General features: G+C 43.4%; 1 protein-coding gene across 2 annotated transcripts in view; it reads right to left on the minus strand.

Annotated features, from left to right (window-relative positions):
- ANKMY2 (ankyrin repeat and MYND domain containing 2) overlaps nt 1–23,227 on the minus strand; it is a 187,642-nt gene that overhangs the window by 56,598 nt on the left and 107,817 nt on the right. For both annotated transcript variants that reach the window (XM_078663774.1, XM_078663775.1), the window contains exon 8: nt 4,102–4,230. In XM_078663774.1, the coding sequence (XP_078519900.1) occupies nt 4,102–4,230 (129 nt within the window). The remainder of the gene's footprint in view (nt 1–4,101; nt 4,231–23,227) is intronic.

Below are 23,227 nucleotides of genomic sequence, written 5' to 3' on the forward strand. Positions count from 1 at the left end.
ATTAGTCCTGAAGGATATTCTGGTGGAAGGATAGATATTTTAGGATTCAGAACTTTAGTTTTTAGATTTAAGAACAGAAAGTGCATTGCTAAACTATATGTTTCAAAGAAGGGTCCCTCAGTTCTAAGTTGGTTTGACTGTGGAAAACTTGACATTGTACTGGATCCTAATAGTCCTACTCCAGTGATGTTGATTGATGAGCAAAATGGCATTTCTTCTTTGATGCTAAGTAAATTTCCTAATGTTTTTTCTAAAGGCATTGGAAAGTTAACCAGCTTTAAACATGAAATCCGTTTAAAAGATAATGCTTGCCCTAAAATACATAAAGCTCGCAATATTCCCTTTGCTGTCAGAGAGGTGGTTAAGAGTGAATTAAATGCTTTAGTGGAAGGAGGCATAATAGATAGAATAGAGTCCTCTGAATGGGTTTCGCCCATAGTGGTTGCCAGGCGAACTAATGGCAAGGTGAGATTATGCATTGACCTTCGCCATCTTAACAATAATATTGTTATAGATCAATTTCCCCTTCCCCGTATTTCTGAAATGTTATCTGTGGTTGGAGGGTCTAATATTTTTTCAACAATCGACCTATCTGCTGCGTATCACCAGATAGAGTTGAATGAAAAGAGTAAGGATTTGACGGCGTTTACTACACCTTTTGGGTGTTTCAGATTCAACAGGATGCCTTTTGGACTGGCGTCCGCAGCAGCAATTTTCCAGAGGGTCATGCAAGACATTTTGAAAGATTGTAAAAATGCCATTTGCTTTCAAGATGACATTTTGGTGTTCAATGATGACAAAGACAAACATATCATGGCTTTAGAGGAGGTTTTAAATGCACTTAATGTACATGGCCTTACCATTAAGCATGAGAAATGCAAATTTGGTGTACATTCTGTAAATTACTTAGGCCATGAATTGTGTGCAGAGGGTATCAAGCCTAAACCTTCTCTTTTAGAAGCGATTAAATCAGCTCCTCACCCTTTATCTAAAGATGATGTAAGATCCTTTTTAGGGTTAGTTGAGTTCTACGCTAGATATGTACCTGACTTCTCATGCAGAACATATAATATCAGGCAACTAATTAAAAATAGGGTTGTCTTTGAATGGACTAATGAATGCGAGAAAGAGTTCAGTGATGTAAAGAATGCTATCTGCTCTGCAAGTGCATTAGCTTGTTTTGATCCTTCTCTAGAAAACATTATTACTACTGATGCTAGCGCAAAAGGACTAGGTGCTGTGTTTTCGCAAAAGAATAAGGAGGGAAAAGAAGTGATCATTGCACATGCTTCAAGGGCACTTACTCCTGCTGAGGAAAAGTATTCCACAATAGAAAGGGAGACTTTAGCATGCATTTGGGCTCTGGAACATTTCAGAGTGTTTGTCTGGGGTAAAGAATGCACTCTTAGGAGTGATCATAAACCGTTAGTACGACTACTTACTACAGAAGGCATGTTAAGAGCTTCAGCCCGAATTGCACGCATGTCCATGCGTTTGCAGGATTTTATTTATAATATACAATACTTACCGGGAAGAGAGAATGTTTCTGCAGATTTTTTGTCTAGGATGCCCTTACCCATTCAAGAGGATTTACATAATGAATGGGACAATTTCCAGATTGCCATGATACATGATGAGGGTCCCATTTCAATTGATCAGACTTTGTGGAAAGAGAAATTTGAGAGTGATGAAATTTTAAAAAATGTTGCAAGTTATATAGTTAGTAATTGGCCTGAAAAGAAGTATTTGAGTCCAGAATTGAAAAGCTTCTGGGAAGTAAGGTCGGAACTTTCATATTGTGAGAACATCATTAAAAGGGGTGAACGCATTGTACCACCAGTGGGTGTGAGGAAAATTATAGTTTCACAGAGTCATGAAGGTCATAGTGGAATGGTTAGAACCAAGCAACAGGTTAAACATTTATTTTGGTGGCCAGGGATGGACATGTTTATTGAAAGGTTAGTCAGAAATTGTGTGGTATGTGCCAATTCTGATAAGTCCTTAGTTACTTTAAAACCCAATATGGGTACACATAGTATTCCAAATAATCCTTGGGAAACCATTACTATAGACATTATGGGTCCCATTGGCTGCGAATCCAAGTATGTTATAGCAGCTATTGACATTTTCTCAAAATGGCCCATTATCAAAATTGTCCAGAAGATAGATACTGATTCGGTTTTGTGTTTCCTAGATAAAGTTTTTATTGAAGAAGGGTTACCAGCAAAGATAATGTCAGACAATGGTGTACAATTTATCTCCAAGAAAGCTAATGATTACTTTTCAAGACTTGGCATTGTTCACTCTACTACTTCTTTATATAATCCCAGTGGGAATGGGGTTATAGAGAGATTCAATAGAGTTCTGAAAGGAGCCATACAGATCACTAGTAATGATGACAAAACATGGGAAATAGAGATTTTTAAGAAGGTGTGGATGTACAGGACAACCACGAACTCAATGACGGGATATTCTCCTTTTGAGATCATGAGAGGAAGAGTTCCTAGGACAAAGGTGAATCCCTCGTGGTTGATAAAATCCACTCCTTCCAATGTGGATTTGAATATAGTCAAGGAAAACCTTATTCGCACTCATTACTCAAACAAAAAATACTTTGATGAGAAACATGGTTCAAAAAAAGATCCCAAGGTAGAAGTGGGCATGATGGTAAAGGTCAAGAAACCATGGAAAGTAAAAAAAGGTGAGAGTTCATTTATGGGTCCTTTTGAAGTTTCAGAAGTCTTAAAAAACTCTGTGAGATTATCCAATAATAAGGTTTGGAATCTGAGTAGGATTGCTGTCCTCAAAGCTGACAAGGATGTTTACTGTAAAGAAGTTATTCCTGAACATTCTGATTTTTCCTTTTTGGATAAAGATTCTTGCACTGCAGATGTTTTACCTTGCTGTTCAAGTAATTGTATTACCAACCAGGATACTGCACCTACTGTAACAACCTGTCATGATAGCAGTGTTTCCTTACCTAAAAGAGTCACCAAGAAACCGAAATGGTTGTCTGATTTTGTTGCTTTCATTATCAGAAAAATGTAATTCACTATGTTTTTTTTTTCTTCCTCTTTTTCTCATAAGGGAGGAAGGTGTGTTGTGTTGTGCGCGAGTCAGCGCGAGTACATGCTTGATGCGAGGTTTCCCTCGTGCATTCATCACGTGGACTCGCGCCGACTCGTGCTATTGTTTTTATTCAATTTGGTCTCGAGTGATATTATTATTCAATTGTACATCACTCGAGACCATTCTCAGTTGGCAGCTTTTGTACTGTATGCTCTAACTGTATTCTTGTCAGTTACTGGTGATCGACTCAGAGACCGGAGCTGTATACAGGGAGTGCTTCATTTATAAGAATAAACTCAATTCTACATCTTCCATTTGTTGGTATTTACTCAACACTCGCCTTCTTTTCTCATCAGAGACTGTACCACTTCGTACTAAGGTCACACCTCTGGTTGATCAGGCCTTTGTTATGACTCCGGCAAAGATTGAGCACATTCCTCTGACAAGAACCAGTCCTCTCTGGTTCAGGAAGAGCGAATAACAAGTAGAACCTCTCACCTAGAGACGCTCAGAAGATGGCAACAGCTTAGAATATGGAGTTGCTCAAGCATAGGCCTCTATTCCAGGCAAAAGAGCAAAATTAGTATGCCAAAGCCAATAGGCAAGCCCTGCCATTAAGCAAGATAAAGTCAGAAACAGAAAGAGATATAATCAAACCCCACTTTGTAACTTCAGGCCTACACATCACTATATTAGGCTAAAATATGCTGAGATGGTGGTGGGCAACGGTCATAATCGGACCGATTATCTACCAAAAATATCGGTCACTACAACCAATAGGCTATCTTACGCTGTCAGAGACAGCACTTTGATCACATATGCACTACTCCCTGAAAAAGAGTGCATTTCTGTGCCAGCACTGCTGGGACTGTCCCTTATATTTAAATTATGTTGCCAATTCTTTGCATAATGCATGTGTTTTCGAAAGAACACACAAAAAAAAAAAATCACACCTATTGGATGTGCCAGTGCTCGTTTATATTTGTACTCTCCGTACCTTTAAGTTGCCTGATAACACGCAGTAAATCTTACCATTTTGCAGACAGAACATCTTTTTTCTGCTCCTTTCTCCCCACAAGTGGTACAAAATTCGGCATCTACAAATCCCACCTGCCCAATAATAGCTTGTGTGAATATAGAGAACGCTGTTGGTTCGGAGCCCTGAAAAGAACAATAATAATAAATAAGCATTAAGAACAGAAAACAAACTGGGAATCCAATCACCTCTAGAGCTATGTCATCATTATTTTGTTAATCAAGAGACATACGCGTGTTAAAAAGTACCTACTTATCAACTTTATTTTCCCATAACAAAAGAACATACCAAACTAAGAGCACTTAATTAGTATAAGCATCCATTAAGTACGACACATTCAGTAAAACTGCCATTAAAACGTAAACAAGCATATGAAAGACGTTTCCCATGTAAAATATTTAAAGCACAGGTAAAACATCTTAGTCACCAGACAAGCACTTGATGTTCTCGGCATGAATTTCCGGGTTTCTGATCGTACACTTTAAGGCAGATTCTCTTGTTCGAGAAGTAATTATTCTTGCTTCTTTTTAAAAGCCAACATGTACAAACTGTAGATTATGTAATGGTAGCTCCCAAACAAACAAACAAAGCACTGGCAAAGTCAACAGGTCTGGCTTTTATGTGCTGCATGTCATGGGGGAAGGGGAGAGGGTCTAAGGCCCTTCATATGGCCACCTCATTAACCATGCCTGTGGTGTCAGTAGGGGCAAGAAGAGACAGATGGGCGTTTTGCAGGAAGAAACTGCATGGGAAAGTGAATTTCTAGCTTTCACCCTTCAAGATGTATGCTCAGTGGTACTGGAGCATCAGGAGCAGGAAGACCCATTCAACAGAACAGGACCCAACACTAAGATTACTGGAAGTGATCTCCTAACGGCAAGATCTTGTGAGATTTTGGCTAGCAAAATCTCATTGGCCATTTTAAAAGAAGGTAGGCATATAAAGAGCCACAACATTCATACCGCGCCTGTTATTTCTGGTTAGCATCAGCAAAACCCACAAACTCAATATCATATCCTATGCCGACAACACACAATTCCTCCTCTCCCTATCCGAAGACAGCAGCAACACCAATACCAACTTCCACAATTGCATGACAGACGTTGCCAACTGCATGATATCCACTACCCCTAAGGGATACTTAAACTCCACACAATGTGGATGAGCGGGTGTTAAACCCTGCCCTGCTTTCGGGACAGCAGATCCTCGTAAAGAAGAAGAGAGCATATGCTTAAAATAAAGAAGTGGGTGACCAAACTATACAAATCCAGTCCAAGTCTATCATAATGTGCCTAGTAATGTCCCAATTGGCTTTTTTTCAGCACACTTAATATCATGGGCAGTGATGGAAGGGTATACAGGAAGCAGAAATTCCAAAAAAAGAAAAAACACAGCTCCTAGAGACCCTTGAGAAGAAAACTCTAAAGCCGAATCACTGGGCAACGAATGTTAACGGAGGCAGCAAAAAAGATGTACTAAGAGCATTCCCAACTTTGCAAAGTTGCCATAATAATACCCCTCTGACCCCCTTTCTGGGAGCAGATGCCACTCGTGGTCAGCAAGATGACACATGTTGAGTTTGTCTGCCCGGACGAAAGGGCCAGAGATCTTCTCAGGAGTGCAAACTAGAATCACACCCTAAATGTATCCAGACGGGGGCCTGTGGCCCCAGAATTCCCAGCTTGTTACAGTACCACATGGCAGACGTGTTGTCCCTCAACACCAGAACTGAAATGTCCAGAAAGATCTTGCAAGTCAGCAGGATGGCATGGCTACCCAGAAGATGTATGTGATAAAGCTGCTGCACCAGAAACCAGAGGCCTCTGAATTCCAACTTGCCTAGGTGAGCATCTCAACCAAAACAAAAAACCATCTGTCACCACAGTGATTTCCAGAGAGGATATATAGAATGTGCTGCAGGTCAAATTTGTACCAGTCATTCAACACAGAAGGTTCTGAGCTGTGTCGTCAGAGGCACAAGTCTTGTCCAACAGGTTTCCCTAATGTTAGGCACATTGAGGATGCAGCTTCCGTTCAAGGGACCTCTTGTGCCACATAGCACTGGGTATCAGCAGCACACAAAATGCAAAACGGCCCAGGTACAGAGGCGATCTTGTTCAAAACACTGGGGTCATAGAATGAATATACCAGACTCGCTGAGGAGGTACAATCGTCTTATAAGCAAACTTGTCCAATATGGCGCTTATAAACAGCAGCCTCTGTTAGGGCTGAAGATGAAATTTGAATCTGCTGATGGAAAACCCAGGGGTGGATGATCGGCCAGATGAACGGGATAACAGGAATACATGTGACCCTGGCCTCAAAAGGAGACAGCAACCACTGACATGACGGTCATATAGACTAGAGGGGCCAATGTAAGGTCAAAAGGCAAGATGGTAACCTAGAAGTAGTTGGATCGCATGTCAAAGCAGAGAGAAATCCTGTGGGGTTGGAGGACTCGTATATGTCAGTATGTTACCCCCAGATCTAGGTACTTCATCCATTACTTGTGGTTCAAGACCAGCAGAACCTGCCAGGGTTATCATCTTGAAACTCTTCATCTTGAGGAAGGAGTTAAAAACTCCCATCCCTTTTGGGAACTATGAAGCAACGAGAGTAAAAGCCAATTCACTGCTACATCAACACTTCCTGGGAAAGGATATTGGTGTGGTTCGCTTAACTCTGTGTAAAAACGGGGAAGTTAAATTGGGGTCTGTAGAAACAGAGGGGCATAAATAACTTGGACTATATGGAGAGCTTATTAGACCAAGGTATTTGAGTGCCAGCTTGGTAGGCAATGTACATGGGATTTTAGCGCCAGTTTGGTAGGCAATGTCTAAGCCACCAACCGTCCAGTCCCAGATCATGTTTGAACGCAAACTACAGGGTTTTGAATGGAGACAAAGGTGAAGAGCATTGCTGCAGCTGCTGTTCTCGACCCCTGGCACTACTTCTGCCTCTAGCACTATCTTAGGTCTGTGTAAGGTAATGGATGGGTGAGGACGGCTTCAGCTGGCATAATGTATGGCCCGTAGAGTAACCCTGAAACTTGTTGTACTGATGATGGAATTGGTGAGCTGGGGATTACAATTGAAAGTAACAAGTCATACCTCGCATGATGCTGCTCAGTAGTATTTCAGAAACACTTATTTTCTTCAAAAAGTCCCATCAAAAGAAATATCCATCAATGAAAATTGGGCATAGAATCCAGGCATGCCATGTGATAACGAGACTGGTATCCCCCTGCATGTGTTGTGTTCAGACCCTAACATAAAACCTGTTTAGATGAGTCTTGTCCCTCCTGATACGTTTGTACATAGGTATCTTGTAGGTCTTCAGGACACACAGGAAAAATCTCAGGTCAATCAATCAATCATGGGAATTATAAGCTCATTACTCACTCGTGAGGGTCTCGAGGCGCGGGGGGGGGGGGTCGAGGGGGGGGCTGTTAGCAGTTCCATATCAGTCGAAGAGCCAGGTCTTCAGAGCCTTCCTGTGTTTTAGGGAGGGGGCACATCTGATGTCGGTGGGGAGCTCGTTCCAGGTCTTGGCCGCAAAGTAGGAGAAGGTGCTTGCCCCTGATCTGGCTCTGCGGATGCGCGGGGTTTCCGCGAGGAGGTTGGTGGAGCGAGGTTTCGTTTGGGCAGGTGGAGGGTGATTCTCTCGTTGAGGTATTGGGGTCCGGTGTTGTGTAGGCATTTGTAAGCGTAGGTGAGTATCTTGAAGGTGACTCTTTTCTCGACGGGGAGCCAGTGGAGCTTGCATAGGTGTTGGCTGATGTATTCGTGTCGCGGGACCCCAAGGACAAGTCTAGCAGTGGTGTTCCGTATTGTCTGGATCTTGCGGAGTAGAGACTTGTTGATGCCAGCGTAGATGGCGTTTCAGTAGTCCAGCCTGCTGGTAATGAGTGCGTGGGTGACTGTTTTCGGGGGGATACATTTGAAGGTCTTACAGAGGGTGCAGAGGGTGTTGAAATAGCTGGAGGTGACGGCGTTAACCTGTTGATTCATTGAGAGGGAGGAGTAGAGTAGGATGCCGAGGTTCTTACTGTGGTCCGTGGGGATCAGGGGGGGGGTGCAGAGGGCAGTGGGCCACCAGGAGTTGTTCCATGCCGAAGGGGTGGTTCCGAGGATGAGGACTTCCGTCTTCTCAGAGTCGAGTTTTAGGTAGCTGTTGCTAAACCAGGCTGCGACGTCCTGCATACCTTCCTGGAAGTTGAGTCTGGTGGTGGTGGTGGTGGTGGTGGGGGCCCTGGTGAGGGATCGGATAAGCTGTGTGTCGTCAGCGTAGGAGACTATGTTGAGGGTCTGCAGTCGGACGATGGTGGAGAGGGGAGCCATGTAGATGTCGAAGAGGGTTGGGCTGAGTGATGATCCCTGTGGGACTCCGCAGTTGATTTCCGTGAGTTCAGAGAGGAAGGGGGCAGTCTGATCCTTTGGCTCCTGCAGGTGAGTAACCATCTGATCCAGTCGAGGGCGGTGCCTTGTATTTATTTATTACATTTGTACAGCGCACAGCTACCCAAAGGTTTCCCGGCGCTAAAGAACGCAGAAAGATGGAAAGGAAAGGCTAGGTAATAAACAGAAAGGGGTTATTTATTAAAGAGCCATGTTTTACATCTTTACGGAATTTGAGGTAATGTTGTTCGGTGCGTAGATGGTAAGGGAGAGAGTCCCAGAGTGAGGGAGCCAGATGGGAGAAGGAGCGTCCACCCATTCTGACTCGTCTGATCCTAGGGATTTGGAATTTGTGTTGGTTGGAGGATCGAAGAAGACGGGGGGGGGGCTATATTGGTGTACTAAGGCTTTAAGATACTGAGGTGCTTCGTCCGAATTGATCTTATGCATGTAGCACAGTGCTTTAAATTTGGCACGATTGATTGTCAATCCGGAGCTAGTGGGGGTCACGCAGTGAGGCTGAGGTAGCCGTTCTGTTGGGGAGTTTGCAGAGTAATCTAGCAGCGGAGTTCAGTACAACCTGTAGCCTATGTAGCACTTCCTACAGCGTCATGTAGTCTGTCAGCGAGTGTGTGGTGGGAGACGGTGTCGAAAGCTGCTGATAGGTCGAGTAGAATCAGGGTTGCAGTCTGGCCTTGGTCGAGGAGGGTGCAGATGTCGTCAGTGGCGGTGATTAGGGCAGTCTCTGTGCTGTGGTTGCTTAGGAATCTGGATTAGGAAGGGTCGAGGATGGCGTGGTCTTCGATGAACCTTGCCAGTTCTACATTGACGGTACGGGTACGGTGATCGCACCGTCCTTTGTACGGCTAATTGTACTCTGCGCGTACCCGCTACGAATACGTTTTGACGTTACGCGGCGCTTCCGCGTGACGTCAGGTACGCTTGTACGGCGCCCCGCACGCGTGCCCCACTAAAGTTTTATAATGTTTAAAACGATATATCTTTGTATTTAATGTAAATTTCAAAGGTAGACATTATCTGGGATAATCATGAAAATAGTTTTTTAAAAAACTTTTAACCCCTTCGATGCTGATGACGGAGCGGTTCCGTCATCCGCATCGGTTGGGCTGTGCTGATGACGGAACCGCTCCGTCATCATCACAGCCCTCGGGGGGAGCGCTGGCGCTCCCCCCCTGGGGCACCGATCCTGTTGCCTGTAGTGGGGGTGGCAGCGGAAGTGCTAGACGCGCTGGAAGCCATTTGCTTCCAGCGCGTCGAGCAGGTAGGTGTGTTTCCTGCTCTCTGGTGGGGCGGGGGGGCTTTTTCTCGGTGCCTTGAGGCATCAGGGGGGAGGAAACACTGTTTTCTCTCCCCTGATGTCCCAATGCAGGGCATTCCTGGTTCACGATCGCGCACAGCGTCGCGATCCTGCACCAGGAATGCCCCACTAGACACCAGGGATGTTTTATTTGGAAAAGGAAGTGGCTCCTTGGGCAAGGGTCGCTTCCAGGGCCCTAATAATTTGAAATAGACTTTTCTGCCCCCCCTGGGGGCAGATCGCCCGATTTAGCGTGTGATCTGGACCCAGGGGGGGGGGCGGAAAAGCCCACTGGACACCAGGGATTATGTTTTTTGATGAAAGGAAGCGACCCCTTGGGTAAGGGTCGCTTCCTGGGGCATGCAATTTTTGTTTAGACTTTTCTGCCCCCCCCCCCCCCCCCTGGGGGCAGATCGCCCATTTTTTAGGGGATTCTGGACCCAGGGAGGGGGGGGGGCAGAAAAGCCCACTAGACACCAGGGATTGTGTTTATATTAGTAAAGGAAGCGACCCCTTGGGCAAGGGTCGCTTCCAGGGGCATAAAAATTAATTATAGACTTTTCTGCCCCCCCCCCTGGACCGTGATCTGGACCCGGGGGGGGGGGGGGACAGAAAAGCTCACTAGACACCAGGGACTATATTATATTTATAATGGAAGCGACCCCTTGGGTAAGGGTTGCTTCCAAGTGGTCCACAATTTGTTTTAGACTTTTCTGCCCCCCCGGGGGCAGATCGGCCGTTTTTTTTACCGTTTCTGGACCCAGGGGGGGATAGAAAAGCCCACTAGACTACAGGGATTGTTTTTTTTTATAGGGAGTGACCCCTTGGCCAAGGGTTGCTTCCTTGGGCCCATTCGTTTTCAAAAGTATGTTCTGCCGTGTCTTTATTTGGCCTCTCTGCCCTCCGTAGGGTTGCTTCCAGGGGGCCCATGTTTTTAATGATTTATATTCTGCCCCCCATGGGGACAGACACCCAATTTGTGACATACCCTGTGACATAGCCTGTTGTAATGTGTGTTGTTTTTGTTTCTTCTAATTATTATTATTATTAAAGGGGTTTGTAAAGCGCCTGGTGACGCCTCCCGGCGTGTAATGTGTATTGTTTTATTTTCTCTTTAGATTGTTGCAGTGTGCGGTTCCGTTACTGGTGGTTCTGTTCTGCTGTTTCTGTAGTTGCATGTGTTTGGTAAGAGACCTTTTTTTGTTCAATTGTAATGTAATTGTTTATTTTGCTAAGTGTGTAGTAATACTGGTATGTTTGGTTTCTGTTTTTTGTGGTTGTAAAACATGTTTTGCATTTGTTTTTGATGTGTACTTCTGTAGATGTGAGTTTTTTTTCTTCTTTCTAGTGGGATATCGTTGCCCATTTGCTGTGTCTTTGCAGAGTAGGTGCTGGTGAGTGTAGTTGTCTCTTGTAAGTGAATTGTATATTTTTTCTAAAAATAGATATTTGTGATAAAGGCTTACATTTTTTAACTTACTTTGCACATTGTTGGGGTTGTTGAGTTGTTTGTGCAGACTCCTTTATTTGTAAGGATAATGGCTAGCCGCCGGATTACTGCTCAGCAAGTTGTTGGAATGCTTTTTGATTCTTCCTCTGACCATGGTCCAGAGACTGACTCTGATTCTGAGCCAGAGGTGGGAGGTGAAGATTCAGGTAGTGAGTTTTCTCTACACATGGCTTCATCTGATGATGAAGACACTCTGAGTGCTGATGAAGCTACTTTTGGTGTGGATGACGTGCCTGTGGTTGCGGAGGACATTGCTGTGCCAATAGTGCGGCAAGAGGCATCTGGGGCTACTAGACTTCCAGTTGGTGTGGTGAGACAAGAGGCAGCTGGGCGGCAGCCTGCGGCTGCAAGACTTGACGTTGAAAGTTCTGACCTCTGGGTTGCACCAGGCATGGTGCAGCCGGCATTGCCTGAATTTACTGGTGTTCCAGGGTGTAGGGTGAACACTGAAAACTTTTTGCCTATTGATTTTTTCAAGTTGTTTATGGATGATGTGTTTTTGGCAGAGATTGTAGAGCAGACTAATTTGTATGCTGAAATTTTTTTGAGGGCGAACAGTGCCAGCCTTAAGCCCCACGCTAGAGCTACCCGGTGGACTCCCACAAATTTGGAGGAGATGAAAAAGTTTTTGGGTTTAACTTTTTTGATGGGCTTGCTTAGGAAACCATCAATGTCTTCATATTGGTCGACTAGTCCCTTGATGGCAACAGCTATATTTCCGGCAGTCATGAGTCGTGATAGGTATTTGCTTCTGCTTCGGATGTTGCATTTTGTTGACAATAGTTCTGCTTTGGCACGAGATCACCCTGATTGTGACCGTCTTTTCAAGATTCGGCCTGTCATTGATCATTTTGTTGATCGATTTCCTGAGATCTTTTATCCTGGGAAAGAAATTGCAGTGGATGAGTCTTTGCTGTTGTTCAAGGGCCACTTGGTTTTTCGGCAATACATTCCTAGTAAGAGGGCACGCTATGGAATTAAGCTTTATATGCTGTCTGACAGTGAGACTGGATATGTCTCTAATTTCAGGGTGTACACTGGTAAGGAATCCAGGATTAACCCCCCTGGTTGTCCGTCGACTTTTGGAGTGACTGAGAAAATTGTGTGGGAACTTGGTCGTGGATTTTTTAACAAAGGCCATCATTTGTATGTCGATAACTTCTACACTGGTGTGCGGTTGTTCAGGGAATTGGCCAAAGTGGACACTGTTGCTTGTGGCACAATCCGCTCAAATCGTAAAGGTTTCCCAAAAGAACTTGTTTGTCGAAAGCTTGCTCGGGGACAGTGCAGTGCATTGCGTTGTGAGGAGCTTCTAGTTGTGAAGTTTTCAGACAGGAGAGATGTCTACATGTTGACTTCCATACATGATGAAAGCACTGAACCGGTGACTGTTTGGGGTCAGGTTGCAGAAGTGCGCAAACCTGTGTGCATAATGGACTACAATAAGTACATGGGTGGTGTTGACAGAGTAGATCAGAGGTTGGAACCGTATGCTGCTCTTCGTAAGGCTTACATTTGGTACAAGAAGTTGGCTATCCATATTTTCCACTTGGCAACCTTTAATGCTTTTGTTGTGTTCCAGAAATCTTGTCCCCAGTCAAAGATGACTTTTGTAAAGTTTCAGGAGTCTGTAATAGGCAGCCTTGTTTTAGTGGAACAGGCAAGTGTTCCTAGAGTTGGAGTGGTGGAGGATGTTGCCAGATTGAAAGATCGCAACCTTCCTGATCAAATTCCTCCTACAACCTCAAAAGACTTTCCCAGTCGGAGATTTATAGTCTGTTGGCGAAGAGGTTTGCGGAAGGAGGTTTGTATGTACTGCCCCGACTGCCCTTCAAACCCCGGGCTGTGTGTACCTGCTTGTTTTAGATTGTACCACACGCAAAATAATTTTTGAGAGCATCCATGAGTGGTAAAGTGAACTGGTTGGTCTTTATTCTTTAAAACTTATTGTTCAGTTTCAAAGTTGGCATTTGTGTAGTCTTTTTAGATTTAGTTGTTGTGTTAGTAGATTTGTATCAATTTGCAATTTGTTTTTCTTTTATTTAAAAAAAAAAACTAAAGTATGATGTTGGTTTGCGTGTAGTGTCCATTGTCGGACGGTGTGCATGGTTTGGCGCTTGGATGCCGGTGTCTGTGGACTGGTGCTTGTCTGGCGGTGTCTGTGGACTGGTGATTGGCTGGCGGTGTGCGTGGTCTGGTGTTTGGTTGGCGGTGTGCGTGGAGTGATGCTTGGCTGGTGGTGTGTGTGGAGTGGTACTTGGCTGTCGGTGTGCGCCGAGTGGTGTTTGGCTGGCGGTTTGCATGGTCTGGTGCTTGGATGGTGGTGTGCGTGGAGTGGCGCTTGGCTGGCGGCGTGTGTGGAGTGGCGCTTGGCTGGATGGTGTGCGTGGAGTGGTACTTGGCTGTCTGTGCACGGAGTGGTGCTCGGCTGGGGGTGTGTGTGGAGTGGCGCTTGGCTTGCGGTGTGCGTGGAGTGGTGCTTGGCTGGTGGTGTGTGTGGAGTGGTACTTGGCTGTCGGTGCGCGCTGAGTGGTGTTTGGCTGGCGGTGTGCATGGTCTGGTGCTTGGATGGTGGTGTGGGTGGACTGGCACTCGGCTGGCGGTGTGTGAGTAGTTACTTTCTGTTGGTCACTACACACACTGCTAGTTGAGTGACACTCCACGCAGTCCATTTTGTGTAGTTGCAGTGTCAGAAATGTGGGCGTGTGAAAGTGATGGGCCCTTGAATGGCGCTGTCTGCTGGAGTGAGTGTTGAAATGTGATGGGTCCGTGGCTGGCGGTGTGAATGTTTTGTATGTGTCACACGTACGAAAGGTGTATGAATGGCCTGTAAAGAAGTTGGTGCCTTGACGTGGCTTTACAGCTCACGAGCTGTGAGTCAGTGGTTCAGTTTATCATACTTTTTATTATACGCAGTGTATTTCATTTTTGTGAAATTACTTGCGAATACAATTGCGAATACAATTGTATGTACTGAATCATCACTCACCCTTGTGCCAAATCCAACCAGTATGTGTGTGTGTGCTTGCGGATTAGATGGCTGTGCAGTAATATTTGTCTTTTTTCTCTTTCTGAAGTAGGGTATACCTTGCCCCTTATTGTGAATGTTGTAATGTGTTGCTTTTCCTTCCAGATGGTGTCAATGGTCTGGTTTGTATCGGGTATGAAAGGTGCGTGAATGGCCTGTATAACGGTTGGTGCCTTGTCGTGGCTTTACAGCTCACGAGTTGCGAGTCACTGGTTCGGTTTTTATGCATTTATTTATTGACAGAGCATTTCATTTTTTTTAAATATCTTGTTAATAAAATTTTATGTACTGAACCATCACTCGCCCTCGTGCCAAATCCAACCTGTATGTGTGTGTCTTTGAGGAATAGGTAGCCGTGCCTGAATGTTTGACTTTTGAGTAACTCTGTTAAGGTGTACATTATAGCTATAAATAACTTACTAAATTTAGATATTATTGTTAAACCATGGGAGTATGTGGTCATGTCTTTCTGGTGAATTCTATTGTTGTTTTTTATCCACAATCTCCTGCAAACTTAAATTGCAATATTGTCCCAAGAATCGCACGCTCTCAAATTGAAAACTTAATTCATTCAAAACAATTTGGTTTTGCAAGGGGGTTCCTATGAGTTTTTGGCCTGGGGCTTGGCGGGCATCTTTGGAAACTACCAAACCCAAACAGTTCTATAACCTAGACACCCGGGGGAGTCCAGGGAGGTATGGCATGCGTGGGTCCCCCAATGTTTTCCTACCCAGAAATCCCTGCAAACCTTAAATTTAGGTTAAAAAAAACACTTTTCCATACATTTTTGCGTGGGATCTCAGTGCCGGCACAAATGTCCTACCACCCAGCGTTCCCCTTGATCTCCCGAGTAAAATGATACCTCACTTGTGTGGGTGGGACAAAGGCCTGTGACTAAGGTGGGGTGCTTAATGTGTCAAACCTAAATACTACAATTTTTAAAAATTCATTTTTAGCCTGTTCTGCTTTGGGGCACCCACACAAGTGAGGTATCATTTTACTCGGGAGAACAAGGGGAACGCTGGGTGGTAGGACATTGTCACCATTGTCAAAACCACCAGCTTTTGCAAGAGGGGTTACCTGGGTTTTTGGCCCCGTACAAGACGACCATCTAGGGGAACCTACCAAACCCACACATTTCTGAAAAGTAGACACCCGGGAGCTTCCAAGGAGGTATGGCTTCCGTGGATCCTCCAACGTTCCTTTACCCAGAATCCCTTGCAAACCTCAATTTTAGCTAAAAAAAATCTTTTTTTTCACACTTTTTTGTGTGGGAAAGCGTGGCATCACTGGGCTCACACAAATTTCCTCCCACCCAGCGTTCCCCAGGTCTCCCTATATAAATGGTACCTCACGTGCGTGGGTAGGCATAGTGGCTGCAACAGGAAAAGGCCCAATTCGTACGGTGGAGACTTAAAAATTACCTTTAGCAAAACTATCTTATTTTTTTGGGGGGGTCACCTGAGCTTTTGGCCCGGGGCTTGGCGGGCATCTTTGGAAACTACCAAACCCAAACAGTTCTAAAAACTAGACACCCGGGGGAGTCCAGGGAGGTATGGCATGCGTGTGTCCCCCAATGTTTTCCTTGCAAACCTTAAAATTAGGTAAAAAAATCACTTTTCCAAACTTTTCTGCGTGGGATCTCCGTGCCGGCAAAAATGTCCTACCACCCAGCGTTCCCCTAGGGTAATTCAGATTTGTAAATCAACTGTTATTACCTATTGAGTTTCCATGCATTTCTCCCTTCCCATTGAAAGACATTGTGTTAAAAATTTTTTTTTAAAAATGACCAATAATTCTCATTCTAGTATGAGTATTCCCAATTTTGAAAATGTGCAAATATATACTGTTTCTAAACTTTATAATTTTTACCCAATTCAGAAATACATAGGTGTCTTTCATACAGATTTTTCCATGTATACATTTTCCAAGAATAAGTGCTGTATACCCAGTAAATAATAAAATACCATTGCAAGTTGCTGCTCAGTTTTTGGATCTGGGTTCGTCGGGTTCTTGGTGAAACTACAAGTCCTATATATCTCCACAACCAGGAAGGTCTAACGGATGTAACGGTATATTGCTTTCCAAGAGCTGTCAAAATTACAAGAAGTTATAGGTGAAAACGTTGAGACAAAAGGCTGTTTTTTTCAACAAATTTTCAATTATTCCAATATTTAACTGTTCGTTTCTATAAAGAAACCTTCATGGATTTAGACAAATGACCCCTTTCTGAATTCAGAATTTTGTCTACTTTTCGAAAATGTTTAGCTTTCCAGGATCCATTATTGCTTTCAAACGCATTTCTACCATTAATTGGAAGGAGGTGGAAAGCTCTAAAAATAGCAAAAATAGGCTATGTCCCAGAAAAATGCCAAAACGGTGTGAAAAATGTTGGTTCTCTGACAAAAGACTGTCATTCCCTAAAAGCTGAGCAAATGGAGATTTCAGCACCACAAACCGTTTTTTGATAACATTTGCAGGGAAAAACCCAGAGGCTTTCATTTGCAACCCGTTTTTCCCATTTTTCTGAAAAAAACAAAAACTTCACTATATTTTGGTTAATTTCTGGGACCCCACCAAGGGAATCCACAAACCCTGGGCACCTTTAGAATCCACATGATATTGGAAGAAAAGGACGCAAATTTGGCGTGGATACCTTATGTGCTCAAAAAGTTACAGGGGCCTAAGCGCGCACTACCCCAAATCGCCAAAAAAGGCTTAGCACAGGAGGGGAAAAGGCCTAGCAGCGAAAGGGTTAATAATCGTATAGTACTTTTAAAAGCAATTACGCAAATCGTCGAACGTAGTCGCACCGTAAGAACACCGTAAACGCCCCGTAAGCGTACGCAAAGCCATGTGACTTTCAAAGAATAGATTTGATTGGTTCATAACACTTCCTATTCCAACTGTCCAAAGACACCTCTCATTTTAATCATTCTACTTTGACCTTCTCAGGAGAAGCATCTCTTCTGTGGAGCTTCACTCATTTAGAAAAGAAATTCACCATGGCTCAATTTGTTGACTCTTCTTCTCAACATTTCTCTGATGAAGAATTTCTACCTGAGCAGCCTCAGAAGAAGAGGAAGGAAGCTGCTATTTGGAATTTTTTTACATTTCCTGAAGGGGAAAAAAAGGTCATCGCTCCCAAAGTGACCTGTACATTTTGTGAGGTTACTCTCTCTAGGGGTGACCCCAACAAAAAATACTCATTCGGGACAGCAAGCATGGTGCGCCATATGAAGAATCTGCACCCCAACAACTACGCCAGAGTTGCAACACAAAGGTTGCAGGAGGAGCATCAAGCTGCTGTTCCTAGCACATCAAGTGCACCACCACCTTCGCCGAGCAGTCCGCATGCAAACATACAACCAGATTTTGCAGATCTGACTATTCGTTGCAAATTTTGCGACAAATTATTATGCTATGGGGAACAATCTATTGACCTCATTGTGCGCAGGAAACGGAACCACCGTTGTCTACATCAATAAATTCTTTTTTTTTTTACTGTTTTCTTGCTGTTCCAGTTTTTTTAGTTCCAGTTTCATTTTTTTGTTTAAAAAAAAAAGAGAACAAAAACACAAACAAAAACAGTAGGCAATTGACGCTCATGACGAGCTCAGCTCGTCATGAAGTACACCTCTTGTACGCTCATGACGAGCTGAGCTCATCATGAACCGCGGGTTTTTGAATTTTTCAGCGCACAGCGGGAAAATGCGCCGCATCAATGCGGTTAAAAGGCAAGTTTGCAAGTGCATAGAAGAGTGCATGCATAGTCTATAGAGATTTGAAGCAGTTCATGCCCTAAGGCCTACTTTTGTGCATGACTACTTGGGAACTGACTGAACTGCACCTGCAAACTTGCCTTTTAAACCTTTCAATTGCCTAGTCTGTATCCTTACAGTTCCACTAAACACTTTCACACTTCTGTTTCAGTATTGTAGTGAGCCATACAGCACTATGTGTTTATCTATACACTGTTCTAAAAGTGAAGCTGCTATACATTCAGCCAGACACTCTTCTTGGAGAATTGTAATCATTCAGCCAGTACCCAAGTACTCATGGAGCAAAGTGGGCTTTAGGGCACGGACTGCTTCAAACCCCTATAGACTATGCATGCACTGTTCTATGCACAGGAAAACTTGCCTTTTATACCTTCAATTCCCCAGTCTGTATCCTTACACTTCCAGCACAAACTCTGTGATTGCTGATTCAGTATTGTACTGAGACATTCAGCAGAATGTCCTTATCTATACACTGTGCTAAAAATGAAGCTCTTATAAATTCAGTCACGTACTCTCGTTGCAGAACTGTAATCATCTAGTCAGTACCCAAGTAATTATGGATCAAAGTAGGCTTTAGGCCATGGACTGTTTTAAACTCTTATGGACTATGCTTGCAGTCTTCTATGCACCTGGAACACTTTATCGCTCCTGTTATAGTTTTGTAGTGACTCATTGATCAGTGTGTAGCACCAAGAAGCATCAGCCAGTACTCGCTAGGAACTTCGTCAAAGAATTGGAGCACCTACGTTTTGTGCCACTAAATGGGCGCTTCCAGGGAGATCGCCCCCGGTGGCAACATTTCACAGTACAAGCACTAGCTCGTTAAGAGGCTACACCTTTGTATCTTTACCATTATATATATATATATATATATGTATATATATATATATATTACCTAATGGCGGTCGCCAGTAGGTAGTTATAGTTAGGATTGTTTTCCATAGGAAATCCGCAACATTCTATTGGGAATAACTTTGGCGCCGAATGAGGGATCTGCCTGTAATTTTCCTAAACTTTGCCTCGCTGCGCTCCGCTCCTTCCCTGAATGTTTCGGGGGGATCCGTCAAGCGGGGGCCGAGATAAAAGGGGGGTCCCAAAACGTGTTTTCCCCATGTTAATTTCCATAGGGCGGTTGGACTCACTTTTAGCCCGAACGGGTGAATGGATTTCCACCAAACTTGGCAAAATTGTAGGGACTGGTACCCCGATGTGCCTTTGCTATGTCTCAAGATATATGCTCCAGTGGTTTTTACGAAAATTAACTTTGAAAAAATATATATTGGGCTACATTGGGCTATATATATGTTAGAGCCCAAATGTAGCCCAATGTAGCCCAAAGATGGCCACCAGAGACAAAAAAAAACAAATGTAGCCCAAATATCAGCCAGATGTAGCCCAACTATAGCCCAATGACAGAATGTCCCAGAGTGTTCTAAAGAACAACTAGAGCGCTAACAGTCTTACTTATGACAAAAGTATGGCACACCTGAAGTCATCTTGATTGGAATAAAGTGTTAACACTTAAAACATTAATTTGCATTTAATTTGCAAAGGAACAAAATGAGGGGGTTCATTTTGCCACAGAAATTATGATTAGTGCTGAAGAAAGAAAAATTAGGGCACATTTTGAGTGACTTCTCAAATCCTCTTATATTTCATTAAAAAAATTCTGATATGCAGTCTCCCAAGATGGCCACCAGAGACAAAAGATCCCAAATGTAGCCCAAATATCAGCCAGATGTAGCCCAATGACAGAATGTCCCAGAGTGTTCTAAAGAACAACTAGAACGCTAACAGTCTTACTTATGACAAAAGTATGGCACACCTGAAGTCATCTTGATTGGAATAAAGTGGTGACACTTAATACATTTAATTTGAAAAGGAACAAAATGAGGGGTTTCATTTTGCCATATAAATTTTATATCGCCAGTAGGTATATATAGTTAGGATTTTTTCTCTATGGGATTTTTGAAAATTCTATGTCTAATAACTTTGGCGTTTGTGGACGGAATTGGCTGAAATTTTCTGGAAAATGGAACATTTTGTTTCTGAGCAGCCCCTGGAAATTTGGGGTGGGGGTTCGTCAAGGGGGGGCCGAGAAAAAAGGGGGGTCCCAAAACGTGTTTTTAACATTGAGTTTTCCATAGGGCGGTTGGCCTCACTTTTAGCCCGAACGGCTGAATGGATTTCCACAAAACTTGGCAAAATTGTAGGGACTGGTAGCCCGATGTGCCTTTGCTAGGTCTCAATATATGTGCTTCAGTGGATTTTGAGAAATTAACGTTCAAAAAAAGATATATATCTGTTCTGTAACAGTGGACCGGGCAGCGCTCCGGTTCGCGGACTTTTCGCGGTACGGAGCTTTGTGAAGCGAAGCTGATTGGTTCTTCGGCGTCTGTGAACATTCCAAACAGTCCGTAGCGGCCGCCATCTTGTCTCTCGGTAGGATCGAGAGACAAGAGGAGGCCAAAGCGAAGGGGCAAATAACCATAAGGGGGCATAGTAGATCCTCGCTGACCCCCTAGGTTTGATGTGGAGGTTTTAAAAGGGCCCCGCGGGGCAAAAAAAAATAAATAATAATAATAATAAAACGGCTGAATGGATTTGCACGAAACTTGGCAAAATATTAGGGACTGGTAGCCCGATGTGCCTTTGCTAGGTCTCAATATATGTGCTCCAGTGGATTTTGAGAAATTAACGTTCAAAAAAAGATATATATCTGTAACAGCGCTCCGCTTCGCGTACTTTTCGCGTTACGGAGCTTTGCGAAGCTGATTGGTTCTCCGGCGTCTGTAAACATTCCAAACAGTCCGTAGCGGCCGCCATCTTGTCTCTCGGTAGGATCGAGAGACAAGAGGAGGCCAAAGCGAAGGGGCAAATGACCATAAGGGGGCATAGTAGATCCTCCCTGACCTCTTAGGTTTGATGTACCATTTTGCCAAGTTTGGTGTAATTCCGTTCAGCCATTCAGGCTGTAGACGTATGTAAATGTCCTATGGAAAATTGTATGGGGAAAACACATTTGAAAGTGTTGAAATTTAGAACCAATTAAAATGTTACTTTGGTTTTGTATTTGTGTGTGATGAAAGTTAATTGGTTATGTATATATCTCAAATGAGAAAAAACCACAGCCATTTTGTGATATTACTGTCTGAGGTACATTTGTGAGGAATTTTTGGTGGTCAATTTCTGGTGTTTGATTTACACAGTACTAACACTTCTACTTTTAAAAAGGTGAGTTGTTAATTTGTAAGGGGAACTATGTTGTACACTTGAAGATAATTTGAAAAATGTTTTCTGTTATTTATTTGCAGTCCTTCTGTTATACTAAATACTTGATAAAGTTAGTTTTATATTATGTATTACTAAAAACGATAAATGAAAGTGATTATTTTTTTCTGCAATTTACAGCAAGCAATTTCAAAATAAAATGGCTCACAATGAAGAGACCGTGGCAATTTCTTTTGAATTATCCACTACATTGATTGAAATTGACAGCACCAATAATGAAATATTGTCACAAGGAGGAGATGACTTGAATGATTTTTTTGATCAATCTGTTGATGGCGAATTTATCGAATGTTTGGAGACCATAGAGTTACAAGAATCATCATTGCAGACTTTTAATGAGGAGATTCCAGATGAGATGATTGAAGAGGAAATTCCTGATGAGGACATGTTACTAGTTCTTTCAAATTTAGAAAATTCAGAAGAATAAATTTATATTTAGAAATCAAAAATTGTTTGAGACATTCATTTTTATTTATGAGGTTGTAGCGAAGTGATTGTAGTATAAAATGAGACTTATAGTATAGAGTGCAACATTTTTATGTTACATGGTAAGTTTACTCATATTTACTTCCCTTCTCCCACTATATTATCTCCAATGTGTATTTGACATCTCTTCTTCATCTCCGGCCTCCTTTCTCTCACTGTGTGTCTCTGATGCATCTTATCGCTGCTATTTTGTGTAATTACAGAAGAGAGTAAAATAAAATAGTTCGGAACGTGAAAAGGGGGCAAAGTAGAGTACCCCTCACCCCCTAGGCCTTCTCAGGCGGTCCCAAAAGGATCAGTTTCTGCTTTCCTGAGAGATTATGGTATGAGTTCCATATACCACAATAACTTGCATTACAACATGCAAGATATCTATCTCCTATTACCAACTTTTGGAGATATTCGCGCTAAGCGCGAATATCTCCAAAAACTAACACCTGCCCTGAGCAGTTCTTAGCCATGTTATCCAATGGGAGGTGGATAACATGGCTAAGAGCATTAGCTCGGTAATGCATGAATATCGCTGACTTTTTAGCGATATTCATGCATTGCGGCCGTTTATCGCATTTGCGATAAACCTTGATAATAGCAAGGTTTATCTTCGATAATTTCTGACGATGCTTAGCGGTAAAAAATTTGTTGGTAAGCATCGTTAGCGATAAATATCGCTTAACTTTGGTAATATGCACCAACGTCTGTTAACGTTCGATTCAAAGGAAATGAGGAAGTGTTGAAAAACATTGTTTGCGCCATCTTGCCTTTTTTGAAATGCCACACTTTTGTCGTGCACGGCAGCCATTTTAGATGCCTTGACCAGACCCACTCTCTGCACGCTGTCGATTCGTAGCATGGCTCCCCACCCTCGCAAGCATCTTCCCCAGGCACTGCTCACCCCCGCTCTCTGTCTTATGCATGGGCAATAAACCTCCCCCCATCTGCGCTGCTCTTCCCTGAGAATCACACTCTGTGCCCGCCCGACACCTCCCTTTCGCCCTATTCACTACCGCACCCTCTGACACTCCTCTTCCTCTGTGTCCGATTGTCCAGGCTATCAGCTAGCCCTGCAGATGTAGTTTATGGCCCCAGCTGTAAAGAATCACCCCTCTTCAAAGGAGTTATAGTAGATCAAGGCCCACACCCGATGAGATCCGTCACACCACACGTGTTCCTACTATCTGAAAACCATCCTGTATTGTGATTGGGGAGGGGACCGAGCCTGAAGCGGAAGATTCCAGGGATGACTCTTTGTACATCAAAGTTTTTACATTTATGTGTCACATTAAAAATATATAGCACTCCAACAAAGTAGT

Source organism: Lissotriton helveticus, chromosome 10, assembly GCF_964261635.1.
Source record: "Lissotriton helveticus chromosome 10, aLisHel1.1, whole genome shotgun sequence".
In the NCBI taxonomy this organism is placed as follows: Eukaryota; Metazoa; Chordata; class Amphibia; order Caudata; family Salamandridae; genus Lissotriton; species Lissotriton helveticus.